The sequence below is a fragment of the Leptodactylus fuscus genome, chromosome 2 (genome assembly GCF_031893055.1).
Source record: "Leptodactylus fuscus isolate aLepFus1 chromosome 2, aLepFus1.hap2, whole genome shotgun sequence".
Lineage (NCBI taxonomy): Eukaryota > Metazoa > Chordata > Amphibia > Anura > Leptodactylidae > Leptodactylus > Leptodactylus fuscus.
Genome location: NC_134266.1, coordinates 220,320,352 through 220,333,158, shown reverse-complemented (window position 1 = coordinate 220,333,158; position 12,807 = coordinate 220,320,352). Strand labels below are relative to the sequence as shown.

The 12,807-nt window shown below is 41.5% G+C and overlaps 1 protein-coding gene across 1 annotated transcript; it reads left to right on the top strand.

The window, feature by feature from the left end:
• Window positions 1-422: 422 nt before the first annotated feature.
• On the top strand, window positions 423-12,361 carry PYM1 (PYM1 exon junction complex associated factor). The gene is given in 4 exon segments (XM_075265695.1): window positions 423-460; window positions 462-568; window positions 9,311-9,404; window positions 10,289-12,361. Coding segments are annotated over 4 exon segments (678 nt in total). The 5' UTR covers window positions 423-437; the 3' UTR covers window positions 10,743-12,361.
• The last annotated feature ends 446 nt before the right edge of the window (window positions 12,362-12,807 follow it).

Genomic DNA, 12,807 nt, shown 5'->3' with positions numbered 1-12,807 from the left:
CCACCAGGCCCCCTGTCCCCAAGCCTGACACTAGTGTGACCTAGAACAAGCCACATAAAGTTATGATTGATATAAAAATAAAAAGTGATGAAAGTAAAAGAAAAAACAGGGCGCAAAACCCCACAGCCTTGGTGAAGGCTCATAGAGGCCCCACATTAGGCTTCTCCCTGCACACTCCTCACTTCTCAAGCTGCTCCTGCTACACACAAAGTAAAATGGCGCCACAATTATGCTGATTGGTCCCAGGTCCTCTCCGTTCCAATGGGCGTGGCGCGGCCAGGTCACGTGATGTAAACAGTCGGTTTCTATGACATTGCTGTGTACATTTCATGTTTTTCCTAGCTGCCTTCTTCATGCTACCTCTGTCTGTTCCAGCCGTGACCTGCGCAGCCGTAAATGGCGTGGGTAACATAAGCCGCCATTAATCCCGCGCCGCCATGTCGCTGTATCGGGTTTCTCCTCCCTCAGTCTTTGCCTCGACCCACCTATGACGTCACACAAGCAGGTGTCGGAAGGAAACGTGGTGAGAGGACCAAGATGGCGACTCCCTATGTGACCGATGAATCCGGTGAGTGTAGCACCGGGAGAGGACAGGCGTGCCTGGGTCCTAGTCACTTACGGCGGATGTATAGTAGTGGGTGCATAATGCTGCAGCGTGTGGTGAATGACAGTGGGTAGAGGTGTGTACGGGGAGCCCGCCATTCATCCATCAGTGTGCGCCTCAGAGCTCCGGGCATCCCCTGTCACAAGATACAGTGTCCTACCAGTCATCCACCGATGTGTAGTATATATATATATATATATATATATATATATATATATATATATATATACACACCACCTATACACACTTACTACAGGGGCTCTACAATACAGGTAACCTCAGTGTGCAGAGCATACATTGTACATAAGCTGTCCATATCTATTATACAGACGAGCTGTAGTTGTATAGTTGCCCAATGACCTCACAGGGGAGTTTTAGTTCATTTATTCTGTTACCCCGTTAGTGAGGCGTAAAATAATAAACACTATGGTGCACATTTGTAATAACTGGCACCAGTCTACATAACCTCTGATACAGTGGTCACATCTGCACCGCTGTGCCTGGTATTGTCTGCCATTGACTATAGTGACATCTGTCAGTGTCTGGTCCTTTAATCTGAATCCGCCAGATGATATTTAGCAGTTACTGCAACGGAGTCTCTAAACAGATACTTTCATGTAGATATGAACCCGACACAAGTCGGTGGAGGGTGCGCCTTATATATGACGAGACGCCTCCATTTTCATAAATGATACACACCCTTTCACTAGGCCCTGTGCATGGAGGGGAAATGTACGCCAGTTCATAACTATCTTACGTTCCCCACAATTTATTCCACATTTCCGGGAAATTGATTGCTCTGCCCCTTTTGAGGAAAGTGGGGAGGAAAGTTACATTTTTTATTTTGCCCAAAACACATGATTTGAACAAAAAAAAACACAAAAAAACTAACTTTTTATTCCTCAATATGTTCACCTGTCTATTTTGCCAGGAATTCAGAGAGTCTGAGTTCTAGTTCCTGGGCTTCACCAGTACATCAACCAGTTAGTGACTGAGCCCTTATACCCAGCATCAGCGCCCAACCAGATGCGTTCCAGATCTCTGCCTACTGTCATTCATTCTAGTTACTCCCAGAGGATAACACAATCAGTCCATGGTCATGTGATGGACAGACAGATTCTCAGCTCATTACCAGGCAGACGTCTGATTACCGTGCTGTGACTATAAAAAGCTGTTCACCTGTGTGTCCATGACATGACCGTTGACTGTACATCACATGACCGTGGACTGATATTTATCCACTGGCAGTAAACACAATGAATGACAGCAAGCAGATTTTTTTTTTATTTTGGAAAATTGTAGAATTTTTCATTGTACAAACAATAACATTTGTCTGTCAATATTGGACAGACAAAATCCTGCATGTCCGGCCGAAAAAAAAACTTTCCCCGTGGAGAGGCTGCAGGCAGACACTGGGGGTCACCTTTAAAAATCCATTCAAATGAATGGATTTTAAAGCTGGCCTCCGGGAAGCTGCCTCCTGTCCAGTTTCTTGGGGCTAAGGACAGAAACCCGGCGGAATGACACAGGACGGACATGGGTGCAAGTGTGAGTGCCCCCTAAGGAGTAAAAACATAAACTAGAACACCCTTTTAAATTTTGCCAATTGTCCACAGATGCCCCTTTTTCAGACTAGATTTATCGCCGTTTCTATTTATGATTTGGGGATATTTTTTGGCTATGTGCACTTTCCCTCTGTTTATAAAGGCATACTTGCGCCTTTTTAGTGCTGTTTGAAATGACAGGCTTTTTTGCACTGCTTACCGTATTTTTCGGACTATAAGACGCACTTTTTTTCCCCAAAATTTGGGGGGAAAAGAAGGGTGCGTCTTATAGTCTGAATGTGGCGCCTGGCATCCGCTGTACTAGAGAGACGGATGCCGGCAAGGGATAGACGCCGGGGCCTGAGACATCGCTGCGCTCCTCTGTCCTGCATGAAGCCGGCAGCGGGAGGAGTGATGCTATTCCGCTCCTCTGTCCCCCCGCCGCTGGCTTCATGCAGGACAGTGGAGCGCAGCGATGTCTCAGGCCCGGCACCTGTGCTGGCGTCTATCCCTCCCCGGCATCCGCCTCTCTAGTACAGCGGATGCCGGGTCAGTATCGGTGGCCCCTTCTCCCCCGGGGCCGGTCCCCACCGGCCCCGTACCTGTGAAGTTGCAGGCCGGCTGCTGCGCAGCGATATCGCAGGAGCCGACCTGTTCGGGTGAGAGCTGGGAGCCTAATGAGGCTCCCAGGCCTGTCACTGCTGTATTAGTATTGCGGCTGGTCTCTATGACCAGCCGTAATACTAATAGACAGAATGTCCCATAGACGGCAATACAGTTGTATTGCCGTCTATGGGACTTGCAATCAAGTGACCGCAGGTTCAAGCCCCCGGGGGGGAATAAAATAGTAAAAAAAAAAAAAAAAGCTTTAAAAATATAAATAAAAGTTCTAAATCACCTCCTGTCCCTAGGAAAAAAAAAAAAAATATATATATATATATATATATCATATATCATAAACCACCGGGTTTTTTTTCAATACAAGGTGATCTAAGCAATAGATATTCCCCAAAATGGTATAACTAAAAAGTACAGCTGGCCCCGCAAAAAAAACGCCCTATACATCCCCGTACAGCTGCAGGGTCACCTGTCAATGTGGCCTTGCAGCTGTTGCAAAACTGCAACTCCCATATATTAAATATTTTACCATTTTTTGCTTCAAAATTTTTTTCCCCTATTTTCCTCCTCTAAAACCTAGGTGCGTCTTATAGTCGGAAAAATACGGTATGTATTGGTGTGCATTTAGGGATAAAAGGCCAAAAATGCATTATAAAGTAGAGTGAAAAAACAAGTAAAATATGCAGAATTTACACCAAAAATGCAAGACCTTTCTCCAGCTCCACGTCAGGCTGACTGTGGATGGGACTAGTGGTAGATGGCTATCCCATTCACTTCAATTGGAGCACCAGAAATAGCCAAGGTACAGCACTCCATTGCTCCCATGTGGAGAGGGGAAAGGGTTCTGCAGTCTTCTCCTTGTGGGAAAACCCCTTTAGTTATTGCTGTGTTTTTTGAGCCAAAACCAGGAGTAAATTCAGAAGGTATGGGAATTTAAAACGTGAGAATTTGTACTTCTTCCTTTGTCATAAATGCATGTTGAAGTGTTACTATAGATAAACCACCCACACATTCCCTGACAAGAAAGCAAAGTGACTGGCCTTTCATAGAAGCTTTCTAAATAAGTGCAGACACATGATTCTTACAGAAACAAGCTGAAAACCAGACAGAATGAGAAGAAAATAGGCATGAGAGGCTTAATAAACACCCTCCATTGTGTGTTGTTAGATTACCTATTTAAAGGGGTTCTCCAAGATTTCAGGTTAATGATGGCACTGGTCATCAACATGCGATTTAGCCCCCCCCCCCCATCGATCAGCAGTTTTTTGCATTGTGTACTGAGCCATATAGCTCTGTATCTTATTCAGTAGTTGTGCCCTCCTGTTACATTATACAATAGTGCATGTAGACCATTGTATGGAGCCAGCTGTAAACGCCGATCAAAAAACAGCTGATCGATGTGGGTGCTGAGTGTTGGATGGAATACATCGCTAACATAAACTTTGACGTTTCCATATGTTACCATGTACCCAGCAAATTCCATAAGATTATCCTTTTGGCATACTGTTGGCTATTATACAACTGCATACCCTTTTTCACTGTGTGCAGTGGGTAAGAGCAAATAAAGATCTGTCCCTTGTGGTGTACTGTATGCTTGTCTTACAGTGCTAGTGATGAGTGATATACAGTATAGAGCACTGTATGCTTGTTGGTGGTATACTACTAGAGGTGTACATTGGGAATACTTGCAGTATACACCTCAGACCTATAATGTGGATAGAGGCTAATGTGTATGAGCAGCTTTCATCCACTCCTCAGCACTTCTCTACATTGTGTTGTCTTACATTTTACACAAACTACCATTCTGAAGTGCCTGCTAAATAAATGATGTGTTCCTTGTTGTTTGTGGGGACAAGTTCAATGAAACGAAATTCAATCCATGTAACACTACAGTACTATGCCTTGCCAGAAATCAATATGCTACGGCACGAGTGTATGGTAGACAGATCTCGCGTGCTATCGGTACAGAGAAAATTGGAAAGTAGATGCTGTAGGAACAATTCACAAAGTGCTGACATAAGACAGTGCCCATGGTTGTTATAATCAGATCTTTGTAAAGATATGCCATTATCGTTGCTGAGCAGTGACCCCGACAGCTCCCTAATGTAAATTACTGTGGGGAACTTGTATTTACTGGACCCTTAAGTGTTAAAGGGGTGTCCCCAGACATATATATATATATATATTATTTTTTTTTTTATTATTTTATACTGCTGCTATTGGGTCAATATTCACAAAAAACAAGTTGTCACTTTTCCCCGGCCTTCATCTCCAGTGGTGGCAGGTCAGTTAGTTTGTATATAGGTCCCATGCTGTTTGTATGAGGAGACCTCAGCAGCCACCTCTTCATAAACAGCACATCGCAGCAGTAACGTACCATTTGTGATTGGCTGCTTACCAGTAATCCAGCACTTCATTAAAAGTCCATCATTTTATTAGTAAGCCATTAAAATCTATCTATCCATCAATAAATACGAAAGCAGGCCAGCACAAACATCTAAAATCCATGCAGTGCTGGCGAAGTTCAGACCAGCCCTTGGTCATAACCTTATACCTCCTGCACCTGGGTTATGAGTAAAGACATTTTACATTGGACAACAGATTCAGTTTTAACATTAAGAATTTTATGGATTTTTTTTTTTTGTTGTTGTTGTTTTATTTGCTACAAATCAAATAAGAAATCAAAAATAATGGGCATACAAGGGGGTGATGGGGAGGGCCGGGAAAACCAGAAACGGCATAAAAATACAGGAAGGAAACGTAGGGGACACACACACACACAAAAGCTCTGTTGCAGCAGAGCCGCATAATTAGCGCATAAACATTGAATTCACTTCAAATACCATGAGAAACAAACCTAACGTCATGTAAGAAAGGAAGAAAAAATAGCGAGAGAAAGGGGGGAAAAGGAGAAATCAGGAGGGCACAGAAGGAAAGCTAGACCAAAATTCAGCGGAGTAGTAGAAATGATGCTACAAGAGCCATGTGCGCTGGTGGGCGCTATCGTCATGTTTCAGCTCTGCGATTAGATTTTCCGTACTGCGCATGTTTAGGACCTCCTGAAGCCAAGACAATAAAGAAGGGGGGAGTCGTGGATTTCCACAGCCTAGGGATAACCGTTCTCGCTGCTACTAGTAGGAAACCCAGAAGCCTGCGGGTACACTTCTGGAACTTAGTGGGAAAATAGAGAGGAGCAGGGTCATCTTCCAAGGCAATACCAGTGACCGTCTGAATAACACGACAGACACCTGACCAAAAGGGTTGTAGGAGTGTGCATCTTCACCATACGTGCGCCATCGTGCCCCGGCCAACATTATATCTCCAGCAGCGGCCCGAAGTGGAGGGGCACAACTAACAGATTCAGATTTAAATGAGGTTAATGTTTAGATGGAATTTTTTAAAGGGGTTGTCCAGTTTGTTAATGACCTCTCCTCAGGTTAGGTCATAAATAAAATTTAAGTGGAAGTTCCACACCCTGGACCGCCACTGATTAGCTGTTTGAAGGTGTTGCAGAGCTCATGCAAGCGTCATGACGCCTTCTCTGTTTACATTGCACGCTGTTTTATGGCAGCCATGTGATGTAATTACGTCCTGGCCCCATATAACTGAATGGGACAAAGTTGTAATTACATTGCGTGGCTGTAATAAAAATAACACACAAACCGTGAAGAGGTCACTGCGCTAGCACAAGTGTTCTGACCCATTCAAACCGCTGATCAGTGGGAAATGAACCGCGCTAAAGTCTTATTGATGACCTATCTAGAGGAGAGGTCATTAAAGGGGTTATCCGGTTTCTAACATTATGGCCTACTCTTAGGATAGGTAATCATAATAGATTTGCAGAGTCTGATACCGTGCTGCTCACTTACCAGACAAAAAGTAGCTGTGTTTGCAAATATTGCAGCGTTGTCTTATAGATTTTATTGGGGAAACATTGTCTCTGACTCACAGCCTTGATCATAATTGTATCACGGATGTGAGTCAAGTTGTCAGGTACACTTGTATCATATGTAAAATTCATGTGAGTTATATATAATTAACGCTCATCCGGATCTCTTGTGGCTATAACATATTGAATGCAGTACAGTCAACAGGGCAATCCAAAGCTCATCTAGCCCCGCCACAGTATATAGCAGGATCACTATATATCAATTGTGACACATCCAGCATCATATAAGCTTGTAAGCATGGGCAATGTTATGTTTAACTCCAGCTGCTGCCCAGCAAAGTGATTTATTTATTGTCCTTTGTGTATAAGTGATTTATTAGGCTGTGCTGGTCATAAAATATTTATCCCTGAGTACCAAGCACAGTGCTGTTCATCGTGTATGGGATGTGTTTGGCATTGAGTTCAGTCCAATTTACTTGAATGGGACTGAGCTGCAGCTGTATCATGTAGCAGCTTTAAGCCAGGGCCCTACGCTGTGTATTACAACATTGCATATTAAAATACATGCAATATGGCTAATCCCATCCACACATTGCAGTGGAAATGCTGCGATCTCAAAGATCGTTGCGTTTGTAAACTGCAACATGTCAATTATACTCATGGAAACGCTGACATTTTCCGTATAGGTGTGATAGAAACAGAAAGTCTGAAGAGGAAAACCCTTAGGACTTTCTGTGAAAAACACTGCAGAAAAAAAATTACAATGCGTTTCCTCCGCCGTCCTCCCTGCACCGCTTCAGGTCCTTTCAGGTTGCTATATAGCCTAAAGGGGTTTTCTGTTCTAAAAATATTGCTGATATCCTAAGGATAGGGCAGCAGTATTTTAGTTCTAAAAAAACCCCTTTTAAGCTTCCTTCCAGATTATGTATTTCTGAAGTTGATTATCTAATATCTACAATATCTGCACTAACATAACTTTCATGGTGTGACACAGTTTGCTCGATACTGAAAGAAACCGTTTTAGAAATTCTTCTTCTGGGACTGCTAACAAAGTTAGAGGAAATTTAAAAATAGAAGATAATGGAAATAACAAGATAATGGAAATAATAAAAAAAAAATCTTTCTAAAAATAATTTCCTATTTTAAGCTTTATAAACAGGTGAGTTTATTCTCAAGGAACTGGAAGTAGCAAGTTAGGATAGGGGAAATAAGAAGCATTTTACATCCTTTCCCACCTCCAGTCATAACAAGGGCTCATTCATACTTGACTATGAAAATACAGATTTGCAGTAGTTTTGTTTCTGTTTTGTATTCTGAGGCTTATTTCACATCTGTACCGGAGTCCGTCGCAGAAAACACCGAAGATTGACAGTTGCGAGGAAAGTACTACATGGAGGAATTTTATTTTTGCTTTTATCTCGACCGCTGTCTGGCGGACTCCTGACAGTCCCCATTATAGTCATAGGGGTCCACCGGCCAACGCAAACGACTAAGACCATGGGCAGTTGTGAACTTAGCCCGAGTAGTCCATTTTTCGGCAGTATTTGTTTTTGTTTGAAAAAAGAATGTTTCTTGGTTTGCTAATGTTGCTGAAATACAGGTACTAAAATATGTAACCAATGTGAACTATGCACATACAGCAAACGTGCGCTCCACCTAACTATCACTCCATCTCACTACTCCCATTTGCTTCAAATACTCCTTGAACAACAAATCCATATTGTGTTTCCACCATTTCTGCCGAGAGAAATCCAAGTCTAATGGAGACTCCTACGCAGATTTGATCACTATGGGGTATGAATGCTAGTACAGTACAGTGCAGCGCTTCTATATTGCAATGTACTGTAGTTTACAAAGTGAAAGGAAATCTATAAGACTCTTATAGGCCAACTTATGATGTGTGGCCCTTACAATGACAACACATCCACACTCTGTGATCACATGGCACCAACTCAGTTCCCGATCAGCACCATCTTGATAATGTAATAGTACTTCATTTTGCATTACGTCAATTGAATGGTTAAGGCCTCATTTACTCAGGTACAAAGCTGTTAGCCACTGCAGCAGTTCACTTGAGTATTATTTATGTCTTTATTTATGGGATCTATCTTTATTTAAAGGGGATGGACCAAATTTATAAAGCTTAGACCCATCTATAGAATAGGTTATAACTTGCCGATTGGTAGGATCTAACCATTGGGACCTCCACCCAAGTACAGTACTTGGCTATCTCTTAAAGTAACAGATAAAAGCAGCCACAACATTCCTGCACAACCTACATCTCCATTCATATGGGGGGAAAAGGACCCCTGTTCTCATGATAGGTGGGGATTTAGTGGTTGGACCCCCTCATCCAGCGCCTATAAGTATGGGATCTATAAATGGTCTGTCAGAGGTAATGCCCAGTGGAGACGGCGTTTCATTTTCATTTGTAGCAAGTGTGGCTCTGTTTCTGATAGAAAACAGCCATGTTTTTTTTCAGTCCTGGACAACCCATTGTCTACTTTAATGTGCTGATGGTAGTCCCAAAATATATTAGATAAGGTAAAAACATTACAACTAAGTCTGTATTATATACCCAGATATTTAGTCTTATTGTATAAATATAGGCATTATTCATATTGTAATGCTACATTTTATTTTCTCAAATGAAAGGGAAGTACATAGCAGCGACCCAGCGTCCTGATGGCACCTGGAGGAAGCAGAGAAAAGTAAAGGAGGGATACGTGCCTCAAGAAGAAGTCCCTGTGTATGTATCTGCCATTATGCATCTAATATAACAGCTTTAAGATATTTAACACTGGTCATCTACAATAAGCATGCAGTAGATATTACTATACCAGTTTAATCTTGTTTTTCCTATTTTTATTTTTCATCCACATGAAAAAGCTACCTAATTGAATCAAAGGTCTTCTTCCTAGTGTTGTTTATTAGTAGCTCTCCCGAGTCCCTCGCTGTCCACTGCTGGAAAATGTGTAGTCCTTACTTGAGGTCACATGACCTTGTCACATGTACAGCACCATAGTTATTGATCACTGTGGTGTCGATATAACTTTTTTGTATTTTTTGCTTCATTTACATAAATGCACAAATACACATTCACACATAAACAAGCAGTTTGGATTTGGGGTGGAATCTATTTTAAAGTCTAACATTTGTATTTACGGTCAGAGGTTAAAGAGTTTAAAAAAAAAGTGGTTGCCTTATGAACGTCTATCCATATATCCTGTTATACCCCTTTTTATCAACCAGAATGAAGAGCCTCTGTATAAGCAGATCACATTGTGGTGGATTAAAGCTGCCTTGCATTACTGCCATGATTGATAATGTAATACTGTATTCTTCCTACATGGAAAAGTCAGACAGGAGCAGAAGTCTCATTCAGAAAGGAGCAGGATGAAATAATTTTCCGAGAAGCAGCTCTAGTCTAATCTATGGTTTGTCACTGAGCTGCAATACCAGACACAGGCCATGGACAAGTGTGGCACTCTTCTTTGAGAATAGCTGAGGTTTTTCCTAATATCTCACAGCCTATTATGTGAAAATTAAATGTAGGTACAGGGTTATTGCATAATTTAATTATTTGACACACTTTGCATTTTTTCCTTACTTATCTTAACTGTGTTCTTGCAGGTACGAAAACAAGTATGTCAAGTTTTTCAAAAGCAAACCCTCACTTCCTCCTGGACTTAGCCAAGTTGAGCCCCCTGCTAACAAAACTCAACAGTCCGCCAAGCCGGAAATGGAAACCCCTCTGTCTAAAACAGCCAAAAGGAATCTGAAGCGCAAAGAGAAAAGGAAGCAAGAAAAAGGAGAGCGAGAAGCGGTGGAAGATGCCAGGCAGGACATGGAGAAGGTTAGCATTTCGGAAACTGATGTGCAAAAGGACAAAGCAAATAGTGAAAATGCTGCTGCTGAGAAGGCCAAGAAACTCAAGAATCTGCGCAAGAAGCTTCGGCAGGTGGAGGACCTACAGCAGAAAATAGACTCTGGAGAGATCAAGCAGCCTTCCAAGGAGCAGTTAGAAAAGCTGGCTAGGAGGAAAGCACTAGAGGAAGAGATAGAGGACCTGGAACTGGACTTGTAGAAGAGAAGGCATCCATCACTAGCTAGACTGCCAGAGGACATATTAGGCATTTTCTTTTATTTCCCATTCATGTTCCAGTGTAGTTTCCCAGAGAAAGCGGTTTCTGCTATTCCAAAGGACCTCTAATGGAGATCTAATTTCCAGCTCGTGAGCACATACATGAGGAGAAAGATACCATCTACACAGATAAATGTGAACTGACTATCATGTTTAGGTATCTCAAAACCACATTATGTAGCGCTCCATGTTTTCATTGTGGAGAACTTATCATGTCATGACCATCCATGTTTTGTGTTGTGCCGACAAGATTAGTCTCTAAATTTGTCAAAGGGTTCTCGAATTGCAGAGAGTGCTGACCTTTGGAGGCTGTACAAGATTAAAGCAATAATTTGTTTAAAGTACATTATGTATCTCTTCTATAGCAAAGTGTATAATTTACTTACGTACCATATTGTTAATGAAGTTGTAGACAAAGAACAATATCCCAGTGTCCCAAAGAACATCACATATTACGCTGAAATGGCATCTGAAGAAGGACATGCGCATTAGCAATAATGAAAGTATCATGGTACATCAGAATGCAGGTACACATGTTCTTTACATTTTACCAAATTTGTGGAGTTTAATTATTTGTTTTTTTTTTCTTTAAGGTGGGTGGGGTGTTAAAGTTAACTAGTAGAAATGTAGAGTGTTTCTGCTTCAGTCTGATACACAAAGAGATATGTCCATCATGTATTGGTAAGCCATAACATAATCACTGGGGGTCTGGCTGTTGGGACCCCTAGTGATTTCCTCAGCTTTACCTAGTGAAATGCCTTGACTTTCTAGAAAGGTAGAAACCCTTTAAGAAGCAAGAATTGGTTACGTATCTATACCTGGCCCAGGTTTATGTTCTACTGCAGGGTGTCCTATTAAGTGACTTAAGTTGAGTTTTGTACTTGATAACAGGGACTCAAATGTCTCCAAAAATATCCCATCACTTATTAAGAAAAAGCGACTCTTCTGTACGGCATATATAAATGTGCCCTGATACAGGAGGTCAGCTAGTTAACGCCCCGTCCCCTGACCTATTGTGTGATGGACATTTTGTTCCCTTTGCTTTGCGAATGATGTGAGATGGTGCTCAGTACACAGAGATTTTCCATCATGTTGGGAAATCAAACATGACACAAGCGTTTTAAAATGTAGTACTCATTATTCCTCGTCCCTGTGGGACATACAGTCATAAACTTACCAGCAACCGTAAAACAGGAAAAAAGAGGAATACCACAGTATTAGGAAACGCTGCCTCACATGCACTGACTGTACACTAGTGCAGCTAAGGGTTCATGGTGCGTACACTAGGTATGGAAGATGCGGTCATGTTATATAATGTACAGTCCTCGTCTTACAAATCCTTTGTTTTAAGTGATTAAGTTTAATAAAGTTACAACCAGGTGACATATACGTGTATACAGAAGAGTACATATACCATGTAAGTAAGTTAGGATCACCTAATATCTCATTATGTGCAGACCACTTTAGTAGCGTCTGTGTCATATGCATATTATTCTTGGCCCCTTCTTTTGTGTTGGGGAAATCATCCTTGCATTTATTTGAACTGTATTGTATTGTTTGTTACTATTGTTTGTTTTTTTGGTTTTGTTTTTTACAAAAAAAAAGGTGTAATAAATATCATGTTGCACCAAAGAAATTAGTGGATGTTCATTGTGTTGCATATTGCGTAATTTACCACTAGAGGGAGCTAAGAGTTTTGCAGAGGAGCATGCCTTGACTTTTGCCTTTCAACTAATCTTTGAGAAAAGCCATAGCAAAAATTAATAATTGTTTTCAATTAATTGCATATAAACAAAAATGGCTAAAGAATTTTTTTTTTTAACAAATGTTATAACCTCTTCAGTGTGAATGAAAGTGTATCTTAGTTTTCATGAAAAGTTGATCTATCTGCAGGGTCTTGTTGGGCAGTCTGTTCTATGACTGTGTAACCCTTCATACATGGTGTCCTATCAGAGTTTCTGCTGCTAATATCTCCATTATGGCTGACGCACAATTTAAATTTGTTTCT